General features: G+C 48.6%; 1 protein-coding gene across 1 annotated transcript in view; it reads left to right on the top strand.

The window, feature by feature from the left end:
- Positions 1-22: 22 nt before the first annotated feature.
- The window catches only part of SGIP1 (SH3-domain GRB2-like (endophilin) interacting protein 1), a 66,710-nt gene continuing 39,633 nt past the window's right edge, over positions 23-27,099 (top strand). The window contains exons 1-5 of the mRNA XM_014937604.1: positions 23-345; positions 19,004-19,067; positions 22,530-22,554; positions 26,217-26,273; positions 26,797-26,851. Of these exons, the coding sequence (XP_014793090.1) occupies positions 336-345; positions 19,004-19,067; positions 22,530-22,554; positions 26,217-26,273; positions 26,797-26,851 (211 nt within the window). The 5' untranslated portion in view covers positions 23-335. The remainder of the gene's footprint in view (positions 346-19,003; positions 19,068-22,529; positions 22,555-26,216; positions 26,274-26,796; positions 26,852-27,099) is intronic.

Here is a 27,099-nt window from a genome sequence, read left to right as displayed (position 1 = left end):
AGGGGGGGTGCGGGGCCGAGCCCGCCTCGTCCTCCCTTTCTCTCAGCATCCTCCGGTGATCCTGGAGGTGATACAGGCGCAGCAGCATCCATGGCCTGCCCTTAGCCTCACCACTTGCTTCTGGGGCTTTTTTTCCTGTTTTTTTGGTTTTTTTCCTTCTAATTCTGGCACGAAGTGAGCCAAGCATCGCAGGCATTCGATTTGAGGGCTCGTGTTGAGGAGCTGGGAACCAGGATCATATTCTCCAGTATTTTTTCTTTTTTTTTTTAATTTATTTTTATTTTTTTAAATTTTTTTCAGGCTCCTTGGAAATTGAGGAATGCAAGTCTGCCACCATGATGGAAGGTAGGTGATGAGCCGAGCGTGTCTTTCGGGATGGCTTTGAGTTTGGAAAGGGATGGGGGGGAGGAAGGAGGATGCTCTGAAGCGGCGCGTGCGAAAGCCTTTTCCTTTTTAAAAATGATAATAATAACGGTGATGATAATCATAATAAAAATGAAAATAAAATCCTCCCCTCCCCCTAATCCCAGTCGAACCAAAGCACCCTGCCCACTGCCGGCGAGCTGGCGGATGGGGATGGTGATATAATATCCAGCCCATCGGATCCTTTGCAATTCCACCCCCAGCCCTGTGCGGGCAGCTGGGGGGGGGGATGCAAACACCCCGTGTCCCCCAGCCCAGGAGGGAGAGGGACCCCAGGTTGGGATGCATTTGGTCGGCACGAAGGTCCTTTAAGTGTTATTTCATCCTCTGCTTGGAAACCCACTTTCCCAGCCTGCCCTGATGCAGGGAGGATGAGTTGGAGCCTTCTCCGTACCCGCAGACGGGGGGGATGCGAAGCCTGGCCCTGACAGATGGGGTCCCATGGTTTTATGGTGTAGCTCTGGGGATGAGCATCTTCTCATTCCCCACTGAGCATATCTGAATTTAAGGTTTGAATTCTTGGCCATGTCGTGCCACTGGTTTGAAGATGCAGGCTCCGGGGAGGAGGTGTGTGTGGGGGGATGTTGGATTGAGGCTTATTGGAATAAAAAAGGAAATGAGAAGGAAATATGGGCTCCAGGCACAAGATACTTCAGGCGAGAAGCGTTGCGAGACTGTGTCTGATCGTGTGTGGGAAAAGCCCCTGGGCATTTCTTAAAAGAAATTTTAACCCATGTCGTTTGTCTCAGCCATATGTAAAATGCTTTTTTTTTTTTTAATATCTTCTGGAGCAATATGCAAGGAAAGGAAGACTCTTTAATTTCATGTGTGTGTATATATATATTTTTTTTTTTTTAATAGCAGGATAGATACTTCAGGGTCAACAAGATGAAAATATTCTGTATTTTTTTTCTGGCCCTTTGGTCAGGGCAGAGCTGCATCCGGCGCCGGGCTCGCGGCGCTGCCGGCATGCAAACCAGGCAGCATCCCGGCCTTCCCGAGATGACAGGCAGAAATTGGGGCTGCCTCTGGCTGTGTCCCTGCAAATCCTCGTCTGCTGCCCCGTCCAAATTAAGCCAGAGAGGTGTCGGGCTCCGTGTAACCAGGAGGTCTTGTGTTGACTTAAAATATTTTGCCTAATCTCGGAAATCCCTGTGCTGTGATGGCCGTGTGTGAGCACGCAGGAAGTGCTGCTTGTGATTTATTTTTGATTTATTTTGATTTATTTTTGGATTCCTTGGTGTTAAGGGAATGGGTGGCGTTGTCCTTCGGTACGAGGAAGTGCCTTCCATGTCAGCTCGAGGGCTGATGGTGAAGTCTGAAGCGAAAGAGATTTAATTTTAGGCCGTGACATCAAACTCATCGCAGCGTGTTCACATACATGACACCCTGGGAACCAGGCACACAGCCCGTGTGAGAGCGGGTGGTTTCAGAGAAGGTGGCCTTCACGACCCCTTTTCCCCCTAAAGTAGAGGAATTAACCTAGATAAATCAAAGTTGGCCTGATGGAATTCTTGGTTTGGGCTATTTAACTAGTTTTGAGGCTGTTTTGGGGGCGGGGGAAGATGGTTGGGTTTTTTTGTTTGTGTGAGGTTTTTGGGTGAGTTGTTTTTGGTGTTTTGGGATTTTTTGGTGGTGGTTCTTGGATTTTTTTGTTGTTTTTTTTTTTTTCCTTGAGGATTTTTGCCTTGCTCATGAAATACCCGGGATGTGCTGCTGTGCTGGAGCCTCAGCCACCCTGGCCCAGGCCAGGTGGGTTCTGCTGGGGGGTCCCCAACCCCACAGCAAGGAGGTCGCCCAGGGCTGGGGCAGCTGGGTCATCGGGATCTGTCGGAGGCAGAATCATCTTTCAGGAGCCAGTCTTGCAAAAAAACACCCAAAAAATTAAAAAAAAAAATCCTAGCCACAAAAAGTTTCCCCATTGCCTGTGATGTGAAACTGCTTCACGTGTTCCCCAACTATTTAAGGCGCACAGGAACCTAGAATGGAAGCGAGAAAATAGCATTAGAAGAAATAATTACTGCTTCTGATGAGTTTTTAAACGGTTGGGAAGTGGTTCTGTGCATGGAATAGGGAAATTTTTTGCGACCAATATCCTCCCGAAGCACTGACGCCTTGCAGAGATGCTTTATTTTAATATAAGGATGCTCTCAAATGTGCTTGGGTTAATTTGGTCTGAAACTTTTAAACCTGCACAAAATGCCTGTAGTTCCCTGCAGCAAACCTGTTAGAGGATTTTCATTAGTATTCTAATTATTTAAATCACTTGTCTTGTTGGACGCTGTGCTGGAAGCTGATGGTGGAGCTCAGGGAGGAGCTGGGCTGTGCCCCCCTGGCACGTGTCCGTGTCACCCCCGGGGGGCAGGACATGGGGCCACCCGGCATCACCCACAGCCAGTGGGATGGACCTGTCCTGGTTGATGGTTTTGGGTCTCTTTCTGTGGAAACAAGAGAATTTGGCTCCTTGGGAATGATGAAGGACATGCAATTTATACTAGTTTGTGCTGAACCCAATGTGGAATATTTTCTCATTCTCATGGCAGATGGGGAGAAAAAGTGCCTATTTTTCACTATAGGCTTAAAAAACCACAATGATGTATATCTAAAAAAACTACCTGTGGACACTGTCTCCAGAGATGAGACCAGCCCTCGCTGGGAGAGCTGAACATGTGCCACATGGTGTCTCAGGTGCCACCAGCAGTGTATGGTCCTCCACCTCCATGGCATGGTGGGATGTGATGGGCACAAGTGTTGCCGTTGCTCACCATCCCTGTTGGGGATGGTTTTGCTGCACTTGGTCTTGCTCACGCAGGTGGAAAGTAGGTATTTGGGGATGGGGACTCAACCCCCCCAGCTTTGAACTGACAAAAATAACCCGTGGCAAAACTGTATTGTGTGGTTGGACTAAATCTGGGACCCAGAGTGCTGCTGGAAAGGTCCCACCACATGTTGATAAGGTCTCTGCATGGGTGGCAGTAGATGTAAGAGGTGTTTAGGTGTTCCCTTTGATTGTAAAACAACTCACCGGTACTCAGAAATGGACTGGGCACGTCGCTAAGGTAAACATCCGTGCGCAAGAACGAGTTTATCTCCTTTTTTTAATCCATCTGTTGCGTCTCCGATGGTCTGAAGGTATTTTGTACAGCTTAATTAGGTTTTGAAATCACTGCTGCAACGTGGCACTCAAGCCAGGAGCTCTGAGATGTTCAGAAAGATTAGAGGATCGTTTGGTTGATGGGAACAGCCGTGGTTACGTTAGAGAAGGTTGTTTCTTCTTCCGTGGGAGATGGTACCTGCATTTTTCCAGAGCCCAAGCTAGATGTTTGCTGGGGAGAAGCTTTCCCAGAGCGGAAATTTCTCTGTACCTCTTGTCTCCAGGCTTTTTTGCACCTGTTTCTGGGGACTTTGGTCAAGCTGGGAACTTCCATGGATGACTGGTCGCATCCAAAACGGCAAAAACTTCTCTGCATCATCTTTTAGCAATGGATGTCTTCAGGCCTTATGTTTTCATTGTGCTTAACGGATAGTACTGGGACCAGAGGCATCTAATGGCACATAAAAAGGCCTTTTTCTTGATTAGGCAAGAAAATTAGCTTTATCATATTTTAGGTGGTCACGTTTCAGTAGCTGGAGTATCTCAATGGGCTTAGTGTTGGCCGTGTGACTCGGCAAGGAAATCACCTGGTAGAAACATTTGGGCTTTAATTGAGAAAGCCAATAACAGGTTTAAGGCAATTAACATGAATGAAGGCACGGATGGAAAAAACATCCCAGAAAATACATGAGGACCATAATTTCCATCAAATCAGGACGTGTATTTTCCAATGTGTTGTTTGAGCTGGGGCTTGCAGAGAGGCTTGGGGCTTGGAGGAGCATCTCCAGCTGTGTCCTGAGATGCAAGGGGGACTTCTTCAGACCTGCGGGAGCTGCTGCATAACTGACAGGACTGGCGCTGGTGGGGGAACTATTTTATTTTTTTAATGAATACAAGAGATATTATGTTTGACCCTTCTTTTCTGCCCTGCGTGGCACGGTGCGATGCTGTCCTTGAGCCAGTGGCTCGGCATCCCCTTGTGGCTCAGGGCTGAGGACATTTCACCTATTCTCAAACTCAAAGGTGTCCATAAAGCCTTTTGGGGGGTTTATTTTGAGGGCTGATCGTGCCCACAGGTGCTGCCTGGGTGGGAAGACTGAGGTTTTGAGCCGCTGAGGATGCGGCACGTGAAAATGGGGGTTTGGGAAACGAAGCATTTCCAGCAGAAACATCAAGGAGCTCTTTAGCTCTTGGTTTTGGGGGCTCAGAACGGGGGATGTGGTTAGTGTGTCCAGCCCAGACCTGCTCTGGGGAGCACAAAATGCTCCTGTGCTTCATCATGGTGCTTCCAGCGACGTCTCGGGCACTCCGGGTTGGAGCTGGGCTGGCAAAACTGGACCCAAAGAGCATCCCTCTCCATTTTGAATGAACTTGCTTAGGAGTCCCACGGTCAGGCAGCTGAACAGGTTCCAGTAGCAACCTCCAGTCTAAGGGGAGGGTGAAAAAAATAAATCCCTTTTTGCATGCATCCAAGCCCTTCCCGCTGAGCTGGTTTGAGTTTTTCCAGCTCTTGTCCACCGGCGCCGTGTTCCTCCATGCTGAGGGAGGGGAGGGAAAGGATAAATGGCTCCAGCTCTAAACCAACAACCAAAGGTCCCACCAAGACTCTGGGAATTTGGGAAATATTTCGTATTTGGGCTGGTGGCACTTAGCAGTTAGAACCCATGTGGTGCCAGAGTGGTGGTGTTGAGGATTTAAACCAAAATATGAGCGAGGCAGAAGAATCTGCCCATGCCTCCCGCCTAAAATGATCCATGGGATGTAGTGGCTGAAGCAAAACCCAAACGTGTTTGGGTTGGTTTTTTTTGGGGGGGGGTGGGGGGTATTGTAGAAAGGATAGAAAATATGACAAAACTCAAGGACTGCATGTGATGCAGGATCTGCAAAATGCCTTCTTGGAGTGAGCCATTGGGCATCTCGAACTGGTGCCCAAACGCAGCAATTTGGGTTTCTCTGCCAAGGCAGAAACTTTCTGCATGATTCATTGGCCTTATTCAAATTTTAAAGACACTTTAGAAAAAAAAAAATTACAGAGTAAATCAAGTTTCTGTTCTTCTTAAGCTTTCATCACAGGATATTAAGCAGTTAAAGGTGGAAAAATGTGGTTGTGTGGAAAAACCCTTCCCTAAATGCTGGTGTTGAGGCTGTGAAGCTCTCGGTGGTATAAAATCAGATTTACCCAATACTTGTGCCTGGGATCCTGACCTGCTGCCGGGATCTGAGAGAAGGAAACATTGAGGGAAAAGAGGAAGGGGAATGCAGAGCTCCTCCCCAAACCAGTGACCTTAAACCATTTGGATGTCCAAAACTTGGTCTAGTTGGTTGGAGAGACTTCTAAAGCCACCCAAGATCCATCTGCCTCTGGAAAGTCGATGGGAGTGGGATGCTGGTTGCTTCCCCACTTGGGCTGCGAGTGAAGCTTAGGTGTGGGAGTGTTCCCATTTTCTGTGCTGGTCCGATATAGCCATTTTTTTTTCCTTGTTCTGCTTCAAGAAATGGGTATATTTGGGCTGACGTTTCTGGGGGCTTATCAAGGCTTTTTTGCTTTATCTGTGTGAACGACAGAGGAACGAGGCTTCCAGTGGTTACAGCTAGTGGTTTTTTGCACCTATAGCTTCACAGAATGATTTATTATAACTTTGAGTTTAGTTTTAGGTGTCTTTTTAATTTCACAGGTGGTTAGGGGCAGCTGCTGGTGCCAGGATGGCCTCCCAGGGTGTATGTGCTATCCAGGGAGCAGGAAGTGTGGGATTTTGGGGCTGTCCTCTGGGAACAGGCATGGAGCTCCTACTCCCCCCCTACAAATCCTTGTCTCCTGCCCTGCACACCAGTGGGCTTCATCACAAGAAGTGGGAGGGCAAAACTCCCTACTACATCCCTATTTACGCTGGATTAGTGCTGACAGTGATAATACTGTTTGAAACCAGTGAGGTACTGGGACTGGAAAATCACATTTTTTGCAGCCCATGTTATCTAGGAGCTGTTCCTTACCCGTCCCAGCCTTGGAAGAACATCTAAGGCTGTGGCACATCTGTCTTTCCATTTTAATTATGACTTTTTTGGTGGTGTTTTGGAGTTTGGTTCTTGTTTTTATTTTTTTTTAAGGAGAGCTATTGATAAAAAAAATTGTATTTCTTAAAATCCTTCACCTATGTGTGGCAGGGAATTTAAAACATCAACTTGAGATTAATGTCATCATGTCTGGGACGTGCGGGAATAATCCCATGGGGAGGTTTGGGATGGGTTGAGGCGAGGAGGCCTCGGGAGGAGTGGGGATGCTGTGGGTAGGGTTTGCACCCTCCATGGCCCAGCTTCAGCTGCCTCTTCTGGCTCCTGGAGCATTTCATACACCTCACAAATATGTTGGTTTTCTAAAGTCAGATCCATAGAAATCATGGTGCCCAGTGACAGGACAAGAGGAAATGGGCACAAACTGGAACATAAGAAGTTCCACCTCAACATGAGGAGGAACTTCTTCACTTTGAGGGTGGCAGAGCCCTGGCAGAGGCTGCCCAGGGAGGTGGTGGAGTCTCCTTCTCTGGAGACATTCAAACCCACCTGGACACGTTCCTGTGGGACCTGCTCTGGGTGGACCTGCTCTGGAAGGGGGTTGGAGAAGATGATCTCCAGAGGTCCCTTCCAACCCCATAGCATTCTGTGATTAAAATGCACCTTGTTATTAGAGGCAATAAATAATAAATGGGTATTGTGTGCTTCTCTTAGAATACCACCCAGCACTGCACCTATCGCCTGGGGGATGTGGGGAAATGGGGCTGCATCCCCTGCCCCGCTCCTGTTACGGGCACCACCAGCTTCAGGAAAAATCTCAGGTCTAAAACATGAGTTTGGATGAGGTTTTGTGATGGTTTAACAAGAATTGTAGAATGGATTGGGTTGGAAGGGACCTTAAAGATCATCTCATTCCAACCCCTGTGCTCTGGGCAGGGACACCTCCCACTAGAAGTTTTTCTATCAGCTGAAAATGAAAATAAACTTGGATATTATGAGACAGTATGAAAAAAAAAAAATCTGTATCGAAACCTTCCCTGAACCACCTCCCCATGGCCAGGGTCTGGGTGGCCCATGGATGGATACAGACCCAGCTCTGCCTCCTTCTTGAGGGGCTATTATTTTGGATTCACTATTGTCAGGAGCAGCACAATTTAAAATAAAAATAATCTTCCTCCAGTATTTTGCTGTCAGCGAATAAATGCAATGCTGCCAAAAACAGTCCTGTAGCCACATCCTTACTGGTGGGATTTGCCTGGAGCTGGTGGCGTTGGTAAATACGCCTAGTAATGAGCTCATCTGGGGTGCTTTTAGGTCCCTTCCAAGTGTCAAAGGGGGAGTTAGGTTTTAAGATGGTTTATTGGCATTTTGCAGAGGTTTGGCCTGTTTTTTGGCGTTAGTGCAGAAGATGCAAGAGAAGCCTGTGTAGCTTGTTAATAATAAGGTCATTTATCTTCATGTTTACCTGCCTCCTTCCACCTGGGGACCTCGAGCTCCTTCACCCCGCGCGGTTCCTCTGCGGGGAGACAGATGGGTGGAAGAAGCTCCCGTTGGTTTTCTTATACACTGCCTGGAAATGAAGCCTTTCTTCAGGTCAGGTCTCCTGCTCTTATTTTTAGTTACACCATTGCCACGGTTAATCACTGCTTTAAAATCGAGGTATTCATTTGACAGCAGACCGTGGGAGGAACAGGCTGGTTGGAGGAGCTGGAAAGAAGTGTCTCGTCACCTTTTATTTTGGGCCTAAGTCTTCATCGTATGCAAATGTAAATATTGCAGGTTTGGGGGTTGTTGGTTTTGGTTTTTTTTTAGATGACCAAATTGAGAGCAAGTGACACTTTTTCCTGGCATCTCACCCGGAGTTGTGCCTTGTCCCCAAGGAAGTGGTTCCCGTGTTGTGCAGGTGACAAACCCACCCCACCAGTCCAGGTGTCCTCTTCTCCACCTGGAAAATCAGGAGTGGGAGCTCCTGGAGGACACAACACAGATGTTGGCTGCAGCAGGGTGGTCTACAATAGCTAAGTCATGGGGTGATGGAAGGCTGTTTCTTGGTGTCATGCCTGGGCAAGGATTTTGGTGGGTTTTCTTGAGTCCTTATGTTCTGCGTAAACACTGCGGCTGTAGGATTGGTGTATTTTTCATGGGAAACTGTCAAAATGGTTGCTGGGAGTCTGTGGTGCGTGTAGAGGCAATGCGTTTTAAGGAGGTGCCTTTGAAAACAGGGCTGTGAGATGGGACCCACTGTTGGCTGTGGCTCCAGCTGAGGAGCAGACGTAACAGTGAAGCCTTCCAAAGAAAAGGAGAGGTTTGTGGTGGGATTTTTTGGGGTATTTGTGGGGGATGGAATACCAGCATGGGGAATATAACATGCGGGGGTGTCCCCTGGATGGTGGGAGTTGCCCCATCATCAAGCCCAATGCCCTCCTGCAGCTGCTTGGTGCCAGGGCAGGCGTCTGGGAGCACCGTCGTCTCCCATTCCCAATAAACCAAAAACCCCAAAACCCCTAAAAATAGAAATCTGAGTGTCGTTTGGGAGGGAGAGCCTGTCCTGGACAACTTCTTAAATAGCACAGCAACCTTTAGAAATGCATCTGGGGTTTTTTGTGTGTGTGCCAGCCCTGAATGAAAGCCACAACTGTATCCAGATTTAATTTGCTGACAATATTGATGGAGACGTTCGTGTCCCCGCGTCCCTCGGTTGCCGCGCACCCCGGGGTCTCTGAAAGTTGGTATTAAAAAAAAAACAAAATAAAATCTAATTTCTAGGGAAAGCAGGCAGTGAGCAATTCCTGCAGCTGATTCACTGAGGTCGGTGAATAACCTGTAAGCAACAATTTGCATCCTTCTGATGTCAGACAGTCCTCAAATGCTCAGCTTTGCCGTGGAGGGAAAATGAATTGATGCCCTGTGTGCTGTGGTGTGTCCTGCTGATGCTGCCCTTTATTTTAAGGACAGCCCTCTGGCTGCTGGCCTGGGCCCCAGGCTTTGCATCCTTGGGGGCTGAGCATCCCTGTGATGAGATGGAAAAGGTTTGGGCTCCTGGTTGCTCCCAGCTGCAGCCATGCTGATGGATGCACTGGGTCTTGCCATGGGGAGAGCCTGGACCTGTATTTTCATGGAATATAAATGTATTTCCGTGGCTCAGGGTGTGTTCCTGCATGCTGGGGCTGGAGTTAAAGGCTGGGTTGTCTGAGCTGAATTGTGCCTCCAAAGGAAAAGGGGCCACTCTAATGCCCAGACACAGGTTTAATCTTGGATATATTTAAATAAGCCGTCGTGTCCTCCCTTGCTGTAACAAGTGCATGCTGAGCAGGGGTTTCACCTCAAGGGCTGTGCCATTCCCCAGCCCTTTGAACTCCCGATGAGTATTTGGGTGGTTTGCAAAGGGAAAAAGGTGGAGACCAAAGGGAAGGGGAAAGAAGTGAAGGTCCTGGGAGCCCAGACCCCTCTGGGTACATGGGGATGGATACTCGCTGCTCTGGGGCTGGAGCAGAGCCTGGCAGGAGATGTGGGTCAGCAGCCACAAACCCAGAGGTGGCCACTTGGCCACAGGGCTTCCTCTAAGTTCTTCTTCGCATCTAGTAGCTGGAACAGGATACGTATTTTTAGAAAGGGGCTGAATGTTAATTCAAGAACTCCTTAGGCAGAGTTCACCGCAACCTGTTCAGAGACTTAATTACCCTCACGGTGGAAAACGTGACTGTATTTCTGAATCAGCCACGGGATCTTGTATTACCTCTGCACGCTGGAGTGTAGATCCCTTCATCATCACTTTTCCATTCCTTGAGAAGGTGCTTGGACCCCAACGCAGCCTCTTCCAATGTGATTTTGGTGCTGTGCTGAACAGATGAAGTTCCTGCAGGTGTCCATCTCCTCCTCCTCCAGCTTTCCTCTGCCCTGATTGCTCTCCCATCAACCGTGTCCCAGCTCTGGGGTCTTTGCAGAAGCCTTGGGTGCTGGGGTCGGGCATAGCAGCTGAATAGGACTGAGCCCAGGTGTGATGCCACCTCTCTGCTCCTCATTGGCATGTCTCTGCTTGATGGTGGGCCTTGTTTTCAGCACAAAACTCTTGATTTCCTTGGTGGTGACCAAGAGCACTATCACTGGACCCCACAGTGAAAAGTGGTGTGTACCGTATCTCAAAAAAAACATTATTTACAAGGCTCATCAGCCTGGGACCTTAAGCCAGGAGTGACCACTCCTACTGGAGGAGAAAATGACCCCAGAGCAATAACTTGCAACCTTTCATTTTATTCAGGCTTATTTGAGATCTTGTTTTAGGCTCTCAAAGGCTTTTCGTCCTTCAATGCCTTCCAACTGGAATTTCTGATCAGGAGCAAACTTCTCAGCATTTATTTTTATTTAAAAAACAAAACAAGAGCAAACCATGACCACCATCCCCCCACCCCCCAAACTCCACAACAACAAAAAAACCCAAACCCACAACAGTTGTTGCTCCCTTTTTTGTTTTCCAGTATCTCCTTTCCAAAGCCGCAGGCGAGAAGCCAACAGTGTTCTGCTCCAGCGGAGAGCAACACAAGTGGCAATGAGGCCACCAACCCTTTTTCCTCATCTTTTTTTTTTTTTTTAATCACTTTCTGACAGGGAGAAACTGTTGTAAGCACGTGGAAGATTGTAATATGTGTCTGTGGGACTTTGCTAGCCAGATAATTCTTATTTTTTTCAATAGCTTGGAAGTGTGACAGGGTAGAGTGAATTTGCACAGGTAGATGGTAAGGGCCTTTAATGCCTGGCCAGCTCGTTATCAAAGGTGGCTTTGTTAGCCCCCCGTGGCAAAGCTAAGTGTAGTGGTTTAGTGGCAATTTGCACTGGAAACAACTGGTTTACTGGGATGAAATACTAAGTACAGCGAGACCATGCAGCTGCTGGGCAGAGCTGGGTGTGGGTACAGCACCGTGCCTCTTCAGAAGGGACACCAACTCTTCGTTTAAAATAATCAGTTTTTATGTGTTTTGAGGTAGCAAAGCAAGTGAACTCCCACGGGTGACTGCCCCAGCTTTTTTGAAGGGGTTTTCCAGCAATTTTTCAGAAAAATAAATTTCCTGGCTGGTTAAAATGTAGACTTTGCTTGTACAGGGAGAGTATTAAGTCTAGTCCTTACCCTGGGGAGCAGCTAGTTTCTGGACACCCACCACTCAAATGTCAATCAAAATTATCATCATTAAAAGTCTTAATTTCTAGGTAAACCTTCTAATTTGAAGCCAAGGCTCGTTCATGGGTCAAATGTGCATCCCACTGGGGATTTGTGTTCTTGCTGGTCCCTTGGGCCCATCTCCAAGGGTCTGGTGGTGGTCCCTTCCCCAGGCGGAGGGTGGTGGCTTCCACTGGTGGACCTTGAGACAAAACTACTGTACTTGGTGCTGCTAAAGCCCAGGGGCTGTTCCTGTTCCCTGAGCTATTGCCATGACACCATCTTCTTTCATGAAGGGCTTGGTCCAAGAGTGAATGTACAGTGGTTGTAGTTGATTTGATGCAAAATACTCTGATCTGGCCTCAGGATACCAGAGGTGTAGATGTGGCACTTAGGGATGTGGGTTAGTGGTGGACTTGGCAGTGTTAGGTTTGTGGTTGGACTCAATGACCTTAAAGGTCTTGTCAAACCTAAATGTTTCTATGATTCTCTTTGTAAAGAAGTTCTGGGTTATTTCTTCTTTTTTTTTTTTTTTGGTTAAGTTGGTAGGAGTGTCTTCATTGTGTGTTTCCTGGGACCTATGGTCCTGGAGGATGTCCCTGTGCTGTGAAGGATGGGATGTCTTGGCTGGTGGAGCAAAGTGCTTGATAGGGATGGTCCCAGCAGACCCATAGGAGATGCTGGGGGACAGCAGTGAACCACAGCTCTTGCTGGGACAGGGAGCTGGAGAGTGTTGTCAGAAAGTGTAAAATAGGGTAATTTAGCCCTGCTAGGGAAAGGAAACCTTGAGAATTGAGGGGAAAAGTGAATAACCAGTCAACTTGAGAGAGGCTTTAAATTATTTCCTCAAGGGGATAAGAAGGGTAATTTATTGACTGAGAAGACAGACATTTGGTAAAAAGACCTAGCATGCATTATTTATGTCACTTTGCACAGAGGATGGGAGCCTAATGCCAGAAATAAATACCTTCAAATAGGGGGAAAAATAGAAGGAGAAGGCAGCAGAGGATGCGCAAAGCTATTTGCAATACCAGGAGCTTGGTGTGAGGCTGGGAAATACAAGTGCTGCTGGTTTAAAAAGTGAATCTTTACCAAAACCTGCTCTACAGAGGCAGCTGAGATGCAGAATTTTAAAACAGGGAAGAAACCAGGTAGTGGTGGAGGCAACGGTACATTGTTAGTTGCCTATGGTGACCTTCAGTGGTGATGGGTTTGTGGATGGAGCTTGGTACCTGCGGGGACACCACAGCGGGCGGTGGGGAGCAGCAGAAGACCTCCTGAAGGTCTCACGTTGTCACCCCTGGCCATGGTCTTCAGGGCCAGGTTGCTGCAGAAGGAGCCCCTCGAGCTGTGACACAAAGGCTGCCATCGCTCCTCTCTTCTCCGGAGCAAGGTCTGCAATTAGACTTGTAAATGCAGTCAGTTAAAATATTAATAGGAACTGTCTCAAGGCTCAGTTCCTCGCCACGTTATTAAGCCTGCTGAAAGGCTGGTAACGAGCTTTAATGCAAGGGTTGGTTTAGGTAAAGCATTTCTTATGTTATGGAGATGTATACTAATTTAATTACACATGAGGTGGGCAAAACAAAAAACAACATGGGCTGAACCAGCAGAGTTACTGAGACTTTTCTGCTACCAGGGCCATGGCAGTCGGGAATGTCTGGTTGTTGCAATGAACCAAACATGGCTGTTTTCACATAAAATCCATCCTCGGTGCAGGCTGCTGCTGTGTCAAACCAGGGGAAAATTCTGTGCTGACCCACAAAGAGCATTTGGGACGCTGCTGTTTTGGGTTATTTAGTTGGGGCTTGAAGTGGTTGCACCCTCCCTTCTTGCACGTTAATTTACCATTTGATTTTTGCCTCTGGGCATGACTCGGAGAACCCAGAAGTTTTGTCTTGCCTTTGGTTTGGTTTTGTTGAGCGAAGGGAGGATTATTATTTCTTTAGTGAAGCGAGCCGATGCCGAATGCAAAGTCCTTTGGCTACGAAGCAGCAGCAGCAGGTTGCCACGTCTCTGGCTCCAGCTCAGTAATTCAGTAATTCCAAGCGCGGGTTTGTGTGCAGTGGAGAAAGTAGGTTGCTCAAATCAGCTCCAAGCTACGTGCAAAAAAAATCCACATGACCAAAACAAAGAAAAATCGCAAACCTAATAGCGATTATTTCTTCTTTTCCCCTTATTTCTCCCCTTTCTTCTTTGTCACCCCCCTTCTCTGCAAGTGCTTTGGTCTTGAGTCTCTGGCACGGCAATAGATAACGTTTATCTTCATGCACAGACCAAGTAGAACTAATTTCAATCTTCTTTTCTTTTTCTTCTTCTTTAGTCATCACAAAAGCACATTTAAAACAAAGATTTTTTTTTCACTGACATCTCTCCTGTTGGAGAGGTTTGTTGCTTCCACGAGGCCCATCCTCCCGGTCATCACAAAAGCACATTTAAAACAAAGATATTTTTTTTTTTCACTGACATCTCTCCTGTTGGAGAGGTTTGTTGCTTCCACGAGGCCCATCCTCCCGAGCGAGCAGCTCTTCCTCCAGGGCCCCCCTCACCCTTGGTATTTGGGGGTCCAGGAGCAGGAGCTGCTCCCACCACCTGGGGATGGAGGGCGAGGGACTGGGATTGGGAGAACAGGGTTATTTTTCTTCTAGAAAGAAAAATAGTGTAGAAAATGAGATGTTGGTAATTTTTAAGACGACAGTTCAGAAAGAACCATAGCATTAAATATGTAGAAAATGAGATGTTGGTAATTTTTAAGATGACAGTTCAGAAAGATCCATAGCATGAAATACTAATTCACATTTCTCAGATGCCAATTCTTTAGTATATTGAGGAGAAAAAAAAGGATAATAGTAAATAAGAGGTGACTAATGCTCCCCAGTTCAGAGAGCTCTTTGTATTTGAACTGGGATCCCTGGCACACAACGCTTAGTTCAGCCTTGGTTTGTGGTTACTTTGAGTCTTCGAGTAATAACGTTCGAAGCCATTTGGCTTGAGGACTAATTGCAGCACGTGAAGTTGGACCTTGGAGGGACTGGTGGCTTTGCCCGTGTTTGGCCTCCATGGACGAAGCTGGTCTTGGAGCCGTTGATGTGATTTTAGGTGTTCTTGCTTCAGAAGTAATAGCAAACAAATGATTCCGGGCTGTTGTGCGTGAGGCTCATTGAGGAAAAGCCACTGAAGGAGAGAGCAGAGGTGTCAAATATATCTGTCCTCAAATATCTGGGTCTAATCTCAAAGCCCTGCTGGCCCTTGAGCAGGACACCTGGTGTGGTGTTCAGTGCTGCTGTTGCTGGTGTTTCCTCCAGTTCATGCCTGATGAGGTGGGAGCTCTTCCTGGTGTTACTGTGCCCCTTCAAAGAGCACCGAAGCCATTTGGCTTGAGGACTAATTGCAGCACGTGAAGTTGGACCTTGGAGGGACTGGTGGCTTTGCCCGTGTTTGGCCTCCATGGACGAAGCTGGTCTTGGAGCCGTTGATGTGATTTTAGGTGTTCTTGCTTCAGAAGTAATAGCAAACAAATGACTCCGGGCTGTTGTGTGTGAGGCTCATTGAGGAAAAGCCACTGAAGGAGAGAGCAGAGGTGTCAAATGCATCTGTCTTCAAATATCTGGGTCTAATCTCAAAGGACGTCCTGCTGGCCCTTGAGCAGGACACCTGGTGTGGTGTTCAGTGCTGCTGTTGCTGGTGTTTCCTCCAGTTCATGCCTGATGTGCGGGGAGCTCTTCCTGGTGTTACTGTGCCCCTTCAAAGAGCACAAACTGAACCACTGCTGAAGTCTTCCCACCAGAGAGTGGTTTGGATCAGGTACCCAGCAGTGTTCCTTGATGGAGTGAGGTGGGATTTGATTTCCATGTTAGCTGCTGCTTTAGAGAGCATCACCTGAGCGGTGGTTTCAGCTCCTCCCTGCTCTGAGCCATCCCTTGATGCCCCACATGGATATGCTCTATTTTCTCCTTTCATACCCATCTTTGTGCCACTTCACTGCCTCTTCTCTGCTTTCTCTTCCACTTACTGTCACCTTTTCTCTTCTAGCTGTAAATCTGTCTTGTCCCGTGAGGTTCCCCTGAACCCATGATGTTCCCGTGTAGCATTCCCTCTGTGGACAAAGTTCTCCTTCTTATTATTTTTTATAAAGCTGACTCTTGCCAGGACTGGTTTTGTGGCACTTCAGCTCCTAAAACTGACTGAAAGGAGACTTGAGGACCAGAGCGTGCGGTCCCCTTTCGTGCACAACCCTCAGCTCTGCCCCCACCACCACCGATGGGGTACTTTCAACAGCTCTCTGGGCTGTGCTTGATCACGTCAAGGGTGAAATGAGCTGCTCTGAGCTGCAGACACCTGAGAGCAGAGCTGTCCTGGAAAACCATCATGTTGTCCCCCATCAAACCATGGACCTCTCTGGTGTCACCGTCGGGGGGCAGGCACCCCGCTGTCCTGGAAAACCATCATGTTGTCCCCCACCGAACCATGAACCTCTCTGGTGTCACTGGGGAGGGCAGGCACCCCACAAGTGCTTTGGTCTTGAGTCTCTGGCACGGCAATAGATAACGTTTATCTTCATGCACAGACCAAGTAGAACTAATTTCAATCTTCTTTTCTTTTTCTTCTTCTTTAGTCATCACAAAAGCACATTTAAAACAAAGATTTTTTTTTCACTGACATCTCTCCTGTTGGAGAGGTTTGTTGCTTCCACGAGGCCCATCCTCCCGAGCGAGCAGCTCTTCCTCCAGGGCCCCCCTCACCCTTGGTATTTGGGGGTCCAGGAGCAGGAGCTGCTCCCACCACCTGGGGATGGAGGGCGAGGGACTGGGATTGGGAGAACAGGGTTATTTTTCTTCTAGAAAGAAAAATAGTGTAGAAAATGAGATGTTGGTAATTTTTAAGACGACAGTTCAGAAAGAACCATAGCATTAAATATTAATTCACATTTCTCAGATGCCAATTCTTTAGTATATTGAGGAGAAAAAAAAGGATAATAGTAAATAAGAGGTGACTAATGCTCCCCAGTTCAGAGAGCTCTTTGTATTTGAACTGGGATCCCTGGCACACAACGCTTAGTTCAGCCTTGGTTTGTGGTTACTTTGAGTCTTCGAGTAATAACGTTCGAAGCCATTTGGCTTGAGGACTAATTGCAGCACGTGAAGTTGGACCTTGGAGGGACTGGTGGCTTTGCCCGTGTTTGGCCTCCATGGACGAAGCTGGTCTTGGAGCCGTTGATGTGATTTTAGGTGTTCTTGCTTCAGAAGTAATAGCAAACAAATGATTCCGGGCTGTTGTGCGTGAGGCTCATTGAGGAAAAGCCACTGAAGGAGAGAGCAGAGGTGTCAAATATATCTGTCCTCAAATATCTGGGTCTAATCTCAAAGCCCTGCTGGCCCTTGAGCAGGACACCTGGTGTGGTGTTCAGTGCTGCTGTTGCTGGTGTTTCCTCCAGTTCATGCCTGATGAGGTGGGAGCTCTTCCTGGTGTTACTGTGCCCCTTCAAAGAGCACAAACTGAACCACTGCTGAAGTCTTCCCACTGGAGAGTGGTTTGGATCAGGACCCAGCAGTGCTCCTTGATGGAGTGAGGTGGGATTTGATTTCCATGTTAGCTGCTGCTTTAGAGAGCATCACCTGAGCGGTGGTTTCAGCTCCTCCCTGCTCTGAGCCATCCCTTGATGCCCCACATGGATATGCTCTATTTTCTCCTTTCATACCCATCTTTGTGCCACTTCACTGCCTCTTCTCTGCTTTCTCTTCCACTTACTGTCACCTTTTCTCTTCTAGCTGTAAATCTGTCTTGTCCCGTGAGGTTCCCCTGAACCCATGATGTTCCCGTGTAGCATTCCCTCTGTGGACAAAGTTCTCCTTCTTATTATTTTTTATAAAGCTGACTCTTGCCAGGACTGGTTTTGTGGCACTTCAGCTCCTAAAACTGACTGAAAGGAGACTTGAGGACCAGAGCGTGCGGTCCCCTTTCATCCACAACCCTCAGCTCTGCCCCCCCCACCACCGATAGGGTACTTTTAACAGCTCTCTGGGCTGTGCTTGATCACGTCAAGGGTGAAATGAGCTGCTCTGAGCTGCAGACACCTGAGAGCAGAGCTGTCCTGGAAAACCATCATGTTGTCCCCCATCAAACCATGGACCTCTCTGGTGTCACCGTCGGGGGGCAGGCACCCCGACTTGGGTGGTGGGGTTTAGCAGGGGACCCGCTTCCACCATCTCTTGATAACTGTCTCCAAAGGAGGCTTTCATTTCTATTCTGTCTTTCCTTAATATCCCTTTTTCCCCCTCGGTCGTTACCATTTTAAGCAGATGGTGGGCCTATTATATAACTGAGCAGAAGGCTTCCTCGCAAAATTTAGCCAAATCGGGTGCTTCTTCAGAGAAGACTAAACAAGAACTTGTTTCTGGGGTTTTTCAGCCCTCCCCGTTCTGCTTTGATATTAAAGTTATTCTAGGGGGTGAGATCAATGGAAATCTTCCTTGGTTATTAATAACTCGCTGGAGCCTCGAAGACATTGTGGGAAAGCTGGAAGGCAAGACGTAGTAACAACAAAGTTGTCCACGTCAGGGTTTGTAGGATGAGGGTTCAGCATCACTCCCGGCTGCGTGTGCTGCCCTGAGCAGCTGGGGACGTATGGATCCTATAGGCTGGGCATCTGTGGGATCCCATAAGGGATTCCTTCATCCCTGACCACGTATTGCTTGCTTTGGGCAGAGGAGGGAAGTGGTTATTGAAAAAAAAACCCTCACCTGGATGGCCCTTAGACTGGAAGAGAGTGAGAAACTCACAGAAACCCTCTCTCCTCCATCTCTTTCAGAAGTGGTGTGATGGTGGCCACTGCCCTGGTGGGGTTCATGGCTTGTGGGGCTCCCTGAGCTTCCTGGCCACCTCCAGCATCGTTGGTACCAGGCATGGTTTTAAGCACTGTGCAGATCAAGAATCCCAACAAAAGATAACCAGCTTTGTGGTTTAAACTGTTTGTTTTTAACACTAAAGAAGGGTTTCCCCACTGTCCATTAGTGCCCACATGGGGCACGGCAAAGGAGTGTATAATTAAAACAGTGAGCTTAGAAATATAGACTGTGAAATACGGAGTCACGCGTGCTGAGATCAAGTTAATAAGTGTTAAGTGAACAAATAAAAGGCACAAGGAAACGTACATGCTACCTGCAGAGTCCTGCTGGCAGTTTCTTGGGTTTGGGTCTTTCTTTTTTTAACCTGATTTATGAATTACGATTTATGAATTGTGACAGGGGAATAAGGAACCTCTGGCAGGATTTCTTTGAGGCGTAACATTAATCCTGCGTTCTTGTCTGTGTTCCTTCTGTCCACAGGATTGAAAAAACGTACAAGGAAGGCCTTTGGTATACGCAAGAAAGAAAAGGATACTGATTCCACGTAAGTCGATGAGCTGTGAACCACATCAATATATAATGATGCTGGGGAGCAGTTGGTGCCGGCGTGCCAGGGCAGGAAGGAAGTCGGCTCATCACAGGCGTTTGTCATCCTTGGATCAAGCCTTGTAATAACAAATACATTTAAGCCGTTTCCCCGTGTACAGCCGGTGGCCAACAAATAAGGTATTTTCTGGGTGGTGCTTGCAGGGATGATGAAGCCCACGTGGTTGCAATTTACGGTGACAGTTAGCGGTGATCAGAAGAAAATGACTCCTCGGAGAGTTTCCGCAGATTAATCTCTGCCCGAGCTACTGATCTGCCCGTCTGCTGAGATCTTTTTAGATGCAAATTCCGTTTAAGCAGATGCCTGTGCAGGCAGCGAGGCCGCAGTGGAGCGAAGGTTGGGGGAGGCTCGGGATGGGGCTGATGGATCATGTTCTGCTTTGGTTTTGCTCCTGGAGATGCTTTGGCTTCCTGGGAAAACATCTGGCGGGGAGTTTTCCTCCACAGCTGGCAGGGGGATGCTGTCCATGGGTATAGAACCACTGGTGGGGCGCTGAGCCCAGCCTTGGGAGGGATCTCTATTGCTGCTGATGTAGTTTTTGGGGTAAATGTCCCAAAACTGTGTGTCAGAGGAGGCTGTGCAGCCCATGTGTTGGGGATAGAGCAGGGGAAAGGCAGCAGGGAGCCCCACTCATGCACAGCATCCCCCAGGTGCTCAGTGTCTGGCATGGCAGAAACCCTATGGGTTTTTTCCATCTTTTTATTTATTTTTTAATTTGTTTTCCTGAGCTGTTTCACATCTCAGCAGCAGTGGGTGAGGTTTCCCATGCGAAGGGACAGCCCCTGCTGGGCTTTGCCCACTGCAAAAGGGGCCCCAGAAATATGGGATCTCAGCAGCAGTGGGTGAGGTTTCCCATGCAAAGGGACAGCCCCTGCTGGGCTTTGCCTGCTGCAAAAGGGGCCCCAGAAATATGGGGGGACATGGAGCATGTCCCAAAAGGGCTGTGCAGCATCAAGCTGTTGTCCTCCTGGCAGAGGGGACAAAAAGGGCTGTGCAGCATCAAGCTGTTGTCCCGCTGTCCTTGTCACCAGGAATGGTGGCTGTCCATCCACCAGCCAGGGCAGGCTGTGGGACAGCCAGGAGCTCCTGCTCCAGCTGTGTATGGTTTAATTTATAATTGGTCAGACGGACGGGCAGGGAACAGGTTGCTTGGTGTCTTCTGCTCGTGGGGAAAATCAATGGAACCAGGTCTAGGTCCTGCCTTTAGCCACCACCGTGATTTCCATGTGTGCTTGGAGAAGCCTGCTCTTTCTAGAGGTTGGGGAAGCTGGTGAGACACGGAGATAATGAATCCTGGGGCATTTGTGGCCTTGTCACCAGGAATGGTGGCTGTCCATCCACCAGCCAGGGCAGGCTGTGGGACAGCCAGGAGCTCCTGCTCCAGCTGTGTATGGTTTAATTTATAATTGGTCAGACGGACGGGCAGGGAACAGGTTGCTTGGTGTCTTCTGCTCGTGGGGAAAATCAATGGAACCAGGTCTAGGTCCTGCCTTTAGCCACCACCGTGATTTCCATGTGTGCTTGGAGAAGCCTGCTCTTTCTAGAGGTTGGGGAAGCTGGTGAGACACGGAGATAATGAATCCTGGGGCATTTGTGGTGGTAGCAAGCTTGAGGAAAGGCTGCTGTGGGGAAAGGCTTGCTGCAATTAACAAGCAGAAGTGATTAACACGTCATCGTGGGGTTGCATAGTGATCATTGCTCTGAATGGCTTTGAGTGTTCTCCAAATGCCCCATGGGCAGCCGGTGAGGGGTGATGGGTCAGACAAGAACCTTTGGTCACCCCCTGCTATGGCTGGGCCACCATGGCCTGGGTGGTGAGCACTATGATGTGGGGTCTCTGGAGCTGCTGGCAGGGAGATGCTGGATGTGCTGGGGCTGCAGCGTGGTGGTGAAGGACCTGCTACCCCTCCCTCCACCGGCTGAGGGTCTCCACAGCCGCTTCTGGCTGGGCTTCGGGGAGATGAGCAGGAGGTGACATTCCCTGCATGGAAGGGAAGGGAGATGAGCAGGAGGTGACATTCCCTGCACGGAAGGAAATTCTGCCCCTCTGCTCCACCTTGGGTAGAGCCCCCCACCCAGTGCTGCCTCCAGCTTTGGGGCCACCACTATCAGAAGGACATGGAGCTGTTGGATGGGGCCAGAGGAGGCCCCAGAGATGCTGGGAGGGCTGGAGCCCCTCTGCTGGGAGGGGGCGCTGAGAGAGTTGGGGGGGTTCAGCCTGGAGAAGAGAAGGCTCCAGGGAGACCTTCCAGCCCCTTCCAGTCCCTAAAGAAGGGGGGCTCCAGGGACGCTGGGGAGGGACTCTGGATGAGGGAGGGGAGCCCTAGGAGGAGGGGGAAGGGTTGGACCCTGAAAGAGGGGAGATGGAGCTGAGCTGTGGGGAAGAACTTGTTTGGTGGGAGGGTGGTGAGAGCCTGGCCCAGGTTGCCCCGAGAAGCTGTGGCTGCCCCATCCCTGGAGGGGTTCAAGGGCAGGTTGGAGGGGGCTTGGAGCAACCTGGTGTGGTGGGAGGTGTCCCTGCCCAGGGCAGGGGGTGGCACTGGGGGGGCATTAAGGTCCCTTCCAACCCAAACTTTTGTATAATTCTATGAAATATGGATGCAGAGGGGATCTTTGCTACATCCAAAAAAAAATTTGGATAATTTTGTGTGAAGAGATTAAACACGAGGTGGGAGAGGTGGGAGACAGACACGTATGAATTAGGGAAATCCAAAGGTGTTACTCTGTTAAAGCAGAGCTGGACGGGCAGCAGCTCCCCGCAGGCTTTCGACGATGCCCTGAGTCAGACATTAATTTGTGGCAGATCTCTGGCAACGCATGAAACTCGGGAGCGTGTGGGAGGTGGAGGAGCCCGTCTGTTTTTTCATAAACATATTTGTCTTTTCGCTAAATAACTCAGCATCCTTAGACAGCGTTTCAAGCCGAGCCGGCCACGCCGCTTGCTGTCACCAAGGTCCAAATCCCATAAGCGGCTGGGGATTAGGATCCCTGAGGTGTCTCATCAATTTTCAAATCCCTTCAAAAGAGAAGTGACTGTGCTTCTGGTGGAAGGGGAAAAAAAAAATATATATCTTTAAATGGAATTTTTATTGTCTTCCGCAAGAGGATGCGCAACCAGGGCAGGGCGGTGGGATGGGTGCCACCTTCCTCCTTGGCTGGGAAAGCATCATCATCAGGAACATTTTATTTACTAATAAAATCTGGTGTCTGATAACACAAGGCACCGAGACCCTCGGGTGGGTTTCATAAGGAGCACGTGGCAGGTAATTCAGATTTGCTGACAATTTCATAATTCAACCCGTTGCTGCTGCGGATTTGTTAAGAAAACCATTTCCACGGTTAATTAGAGAAGCAGTAAGGAGTTTGGGAGCTAACGAGGCTGCTTTCCTTCCTTTGCAGGGGGTCCCCGGACAGGGATGGCATCGTAAGTATTGCATGGACCCTGGTCCCTCTTCTCTCTCCTGCCGTGGCCCCTGAAATGTGAATTTCTTCATCAGCCTCCATCAGCACTTTGTGACCCGTCCCTTCCTTTCTGTTTCATAGAGAAAATAAACAGGCAGCTTCTTACTGAGATTTAAAATAATGGCACATTCCAGGTTTTCTACCAAATTAACACAGAGAAAAATACCAACTTACAAACACCTGACGAGCGCCGTGGGCAGAGGGACCAGGTGTCCTGCTAAAACCCCAGCTCCACATCCTCGTTTCTGCTCCTGCTAATTGGCTTGGGTCAGATTGGCTGTGCGATGGGTTTAGGGAAAATTGCCAGAACAGCTGTTTCCAATGCCTGTTTCTATTTTCTTTATGAAACTGAAAATGAGGACATACTCATTTTATGAATTATTGCTGCTTTTCTTTGTGGTGTTAAGCAGAAATGCCCCCGCTAGATCTGCGTGGTAGAGGGACCACATCTCCTTGAGAAGTTTAATTTCAATTTTGCAAATGAGTATGTTGGGTTCAGACTGGGGCTGTGCTGGTCAATATTTCTTGAGCAAACTCGGGCGTTAGAAGCTCATCTTAAAATAAAAAATGAGAGCCCCTGGAAGACTCAGCAGGGAGAGCACTGCTGGGGTGCCTTTTACAAAGCCATATGAAAATCGAGGTGCCAAATTGCTCCTTTAGAGAGATTGCTCTTTTTTTTTAAATTTTTTTTTATTTTTCCCCTCCACATCTGACCCAAGATCCTTGGCTTTGGGCTCACCCTGTGTTTGTAAGCCAGTTGTTAAGAAATAGCAATTAAAAGAAAAGAGCCTGCAGCTCAGGTAGCGCTTTAACCAAGGCTCTATTCAGCAGTAATAAATAAATAAAATATAAGGAGGAGCCTGGAGGCATTCCCTCCACTGGCAGAAGTGCTTTTTCTTGCCAGGCATGGGCACAGGGACCTTGGGTGAGCTCAGGTGCCCTCCCAGTTGTGCTCCTCTTGGTTTTCCAGGTGGTTTGCTGCTCAGGCTCGGTGCAGGGCAGGACAGGGTCTCCAGCAAGCTGAAGGATGCAGAAATGCAATTTTGGGGTTTTTTTGGTGGTGGTGGGGTATAATGAAGCCACTGAACATATTGGAGGCAGGGGAATTGGAGGATGGAGACCTTGAGTATATCCCTTCCTCCTGCAACGTGTTCTCACTGTAATATTTGCAGCAGGAGATGGGGTGGCAGCTCCTCTGACTGCTGAATAGAGCCCCGTTCCCTGCCCCCAGGGAAAACCACGCTTGCTCCTGGTGGAGCCACAGCTGAGCCCTCCTTTCCTTATAAAACTGTGTGGTGTGTTTGCTAATTCCTCTTAACTTATTTTTGTGTGTTTTTTTAAAAAAAAAAAAAAATTAAAAAAATTTAAAAATTAAAACCCACCCGACACTTTAACCCTTTTTCTGCCAAACCCCAATCCCTTCCAGCCGCCCAGCCCTCATCCCACTGAGCCACCTTGCAATAGCAAACCCGAGAGTGGGCGTGAAGGAGGAAAAAAAAATTCGGTAAGGAAAACAGTGGAGCTCGGTGTACAGCTATGAGAGGGTGCTTAAAAAGAATGAGTCATTTTTTTTTCGGTTTGAGATACAGAATATAGGAAAACCCCAATTAAATTCAGTCAGGTGGATGGATATGAGTTGAATGGAGATGGGGGTGAGTACAGGTGGACTGGGGGGAAGCAGAAGCCCCATGTAACTGCATCCAGAGTTGGTTGTTTGGGGTTTTTTTCACCCTTCTGTTTTTAATGAGGCTGCTCTGTCCTCGGGCAGCATTGGGAGGACCATTGGGTGAAACCATCCAGTGGTGAGAGCCTGGCCCATGTTGCCCCGAGAAGCTGTGGTTGCCCCATCCTTCGGTTTGAGATACAGAATATAGGAAAACCCCATTGAAGTTCAGTCAGGTGGATGGATATGAGTTGAATGGAGATGGGGGTGAGTACAGATGGACTGGGGGGGAAGCAGAAGCCCCACATAACTGCGTCCAGAGTCGGTTGTTTGGGTTTTTTTTTCACCCTTCTGTTTTTAATGAGGCTGCTCTGTCCTCGGGCAGCATTGGGAGGACCATTGGGTGAAACCATCCAGTGGTGAGAGCCTGGCCCATGTTGCCCCGAGAAGCTGTGGCTGCCCCATCCCTGGAGGAGTCCAAGGGCAGGTTGGAGGGGGCTTGGAGCAACCTGATCTGGTGGGAGGTTTGTGTGTTTTTTTAAAAAAAAAAAAAAATTAAAAAAATTTAAAAATTAAAACCCACCCGACACTTTAACCCTTTTTCTGCCAAACCCCAATCCCTTCCAGCCGCCCAGCCCTCATCCCACTGAGCCACCTTGCAATAGCAAACCCGAGAGTGGGCGTGAAGGAGGAAAAAAAAATTCGGTAAGGAAAACAGTGGAGCTCGGTGTACAGCTATGAGAGGGTGCTTAAAAAGAATGAGTCATTTTTTTTTCGGTTTGAGATACAGAATATAGGAAAACCCCAATTAAATTCAGTCAGGTGGATGGATATGAGTTGAATGGAGATGGGGGTGAGTACAGGTGGACTGGGGGGAAGCAGAAGCCCCATGTAACTGCATCCAGAGTTGGTTGTTTGGGGTTTTTTTCACCCTTCTGTTTTTAATGAGGCTGCTCTGTCCTCGGGCAGCATTGGGAGGACCATTGGGTGAAACCATCCAGTGGTGAGAGCCTGGCCCATGTTGCCCCGAGAAGCTGTGGCTGCCCCATCCCTGGAGGAGTCCAAGGGCAGGTTGGAGGGGGCTTGGAGCAACCTGATCTGGTGGGAGGTGTCCCTGCCCAGGGCAGGGGGTTGGAATGAGATGATCTTCAAGGTCCCTTCCAATCCAAACCATTCTATGAGATGGGGAGGATGAGGGAGTTGGTGGCCTCATCCAGCTCCTGTGCTGCTGCCACCCCTGGGACGGTGTGTTAGACCCTTGGACGGGATGCTGGGGTGGGGGTGCTACCTCTGGCAGCTGAAACGAACTGGATTATTATCTAATTTAGGTGCCCAAAATTGAGAACCCAGCCTAACTTCAGTCCCTGGCTTTGGGTAGTTTTTTTGGATGCCCAGAGCAGACCAGCAAAGGGTCCCACAGGTGATGGATACCCAAAGCCTCCTCCCAAACCACCTCCCCCTCTGTCCGAAGCAGCAGTAACCTGTGTGTGTGTTGTCAGTGTGTCACGATGTGCACTAACACCACATCCCACCTGGCTCAGCCCAGACCCCTCTCACCACTGAAACCAGTGTGCTCTGTGCCCATTCGGCTGCTGAATAACAGAAACCCAACCCTTCTTCCAGTGTCTTCTGTGGAAAGTGTTTATTTCCTGATAAACAGGGGTGCTTGGTGAGCATCAGGAGCCCCTCCCCATGGTCTGAAACACACAGAGAAATGGTCATTTAATTTCTCTTTCTTGAGATATGGTATATGTTCAGCTGATGAAAGTTCAAAAAATAAATAAAATATTCTTTTAGCTATCTGTTATGGAAGACCTTCCAGAAGTGGGAAAAGCTGGTGTACAGGGGCAGAGCAGCGATGCCCATGTGTCCCAGCCGTGCCAGTGCACACATGGGAGGTACGCTGTATTCTTGGTTCCTTAACTCAAAACTTGGAAATTTTCTTTTCCAATGTGTTGCAGAAGAAGACGAACGGAGCCCCGAATGGATTTTATGCGGAGATCGACTGGGACAGATACGTAAGTGTCCACTGGAGCCTCCCCTCCCTCTATCCATCTCCCATGCCACCGTCTTGGCTTTCTGGGTGGCCATAGCCATTTTGGGTGATGTCCAGGTGTTAGTTGTGTCCAGATTCGTTTTTTGTATCTGCATGTTAATTAAATAGCCTAAATCTGCCCAGAAACTGGGTGGCTCTAATGCCTGATGCCCTGCAGGTGAGGAGGGCAGTGCCCATATCCGCAGGACATCACAGTTACCCAGAGAAAGCCCTGGGTTGCAACCAAACATGGCAGAAAATTCTCTGCAAAAATTGAGCATTGTACTCTAATGCCTGATGCCCTGCAGGTGAGGAGAGCGGTGCCCATATCTGCAGGACATCACAGTTACCCAGAGGAAAACCCTGGGTTGCAACCAAGCATGGCAGAAAATTCTCTGCAAAAACTGAGCATTGTGAAATCTTACCTGTGGAGAATCTATCTGCTTCCTAATCCTTTGGGGTTTGTTTGTTGTTTTTTTTTCCCCCTTTTTGTGTGCCCTCTTCAGAATTCACCTGAGCTCGATGAGGAAGGATACAGCATCCGACCCGAGGAACCAGGCTATATCCTTTATTGTTGGCTTTGCTGCTCGGTTTGCAGACTGTAAGATGAGCTGGGGTTCATGGGCAGGCCACTGGCTATTTTTTAAATTATTATTATCATCATCATCATCAATTTTCCCCCTTTACATTTTCTTTTCGAGCTGTCACTCCACAGCTAACACTGGCTCCCAGGGGGAGTGAGCTGGGGCAGTAGAGCAGAAGGTGATTTTAATTGCCTTTGATTAGGTGCTGTGAAATGAAGAGGAGGT

The sequence above is a fragment of the Calidris pugnax genome, unplaced genomic scaffold (genome assembly GCF_001431845.1).
Source record: "Calidris pugnax isolate Ruff unplaced genomic scaffold, ASM143184v1 scaffold29, whole genome shotgun sequence".
Taxonomy (NCBI): Eukaryota; Metazoa; Chordata; class Aves; order Charadriiformes; family Scolopacidae; genus Calidris; species Calidris pugnax.
Note: the sequence above shows the minus strand (reverse complement) of the source record. Positions and strands in the feature narration are given on the sequence as shown.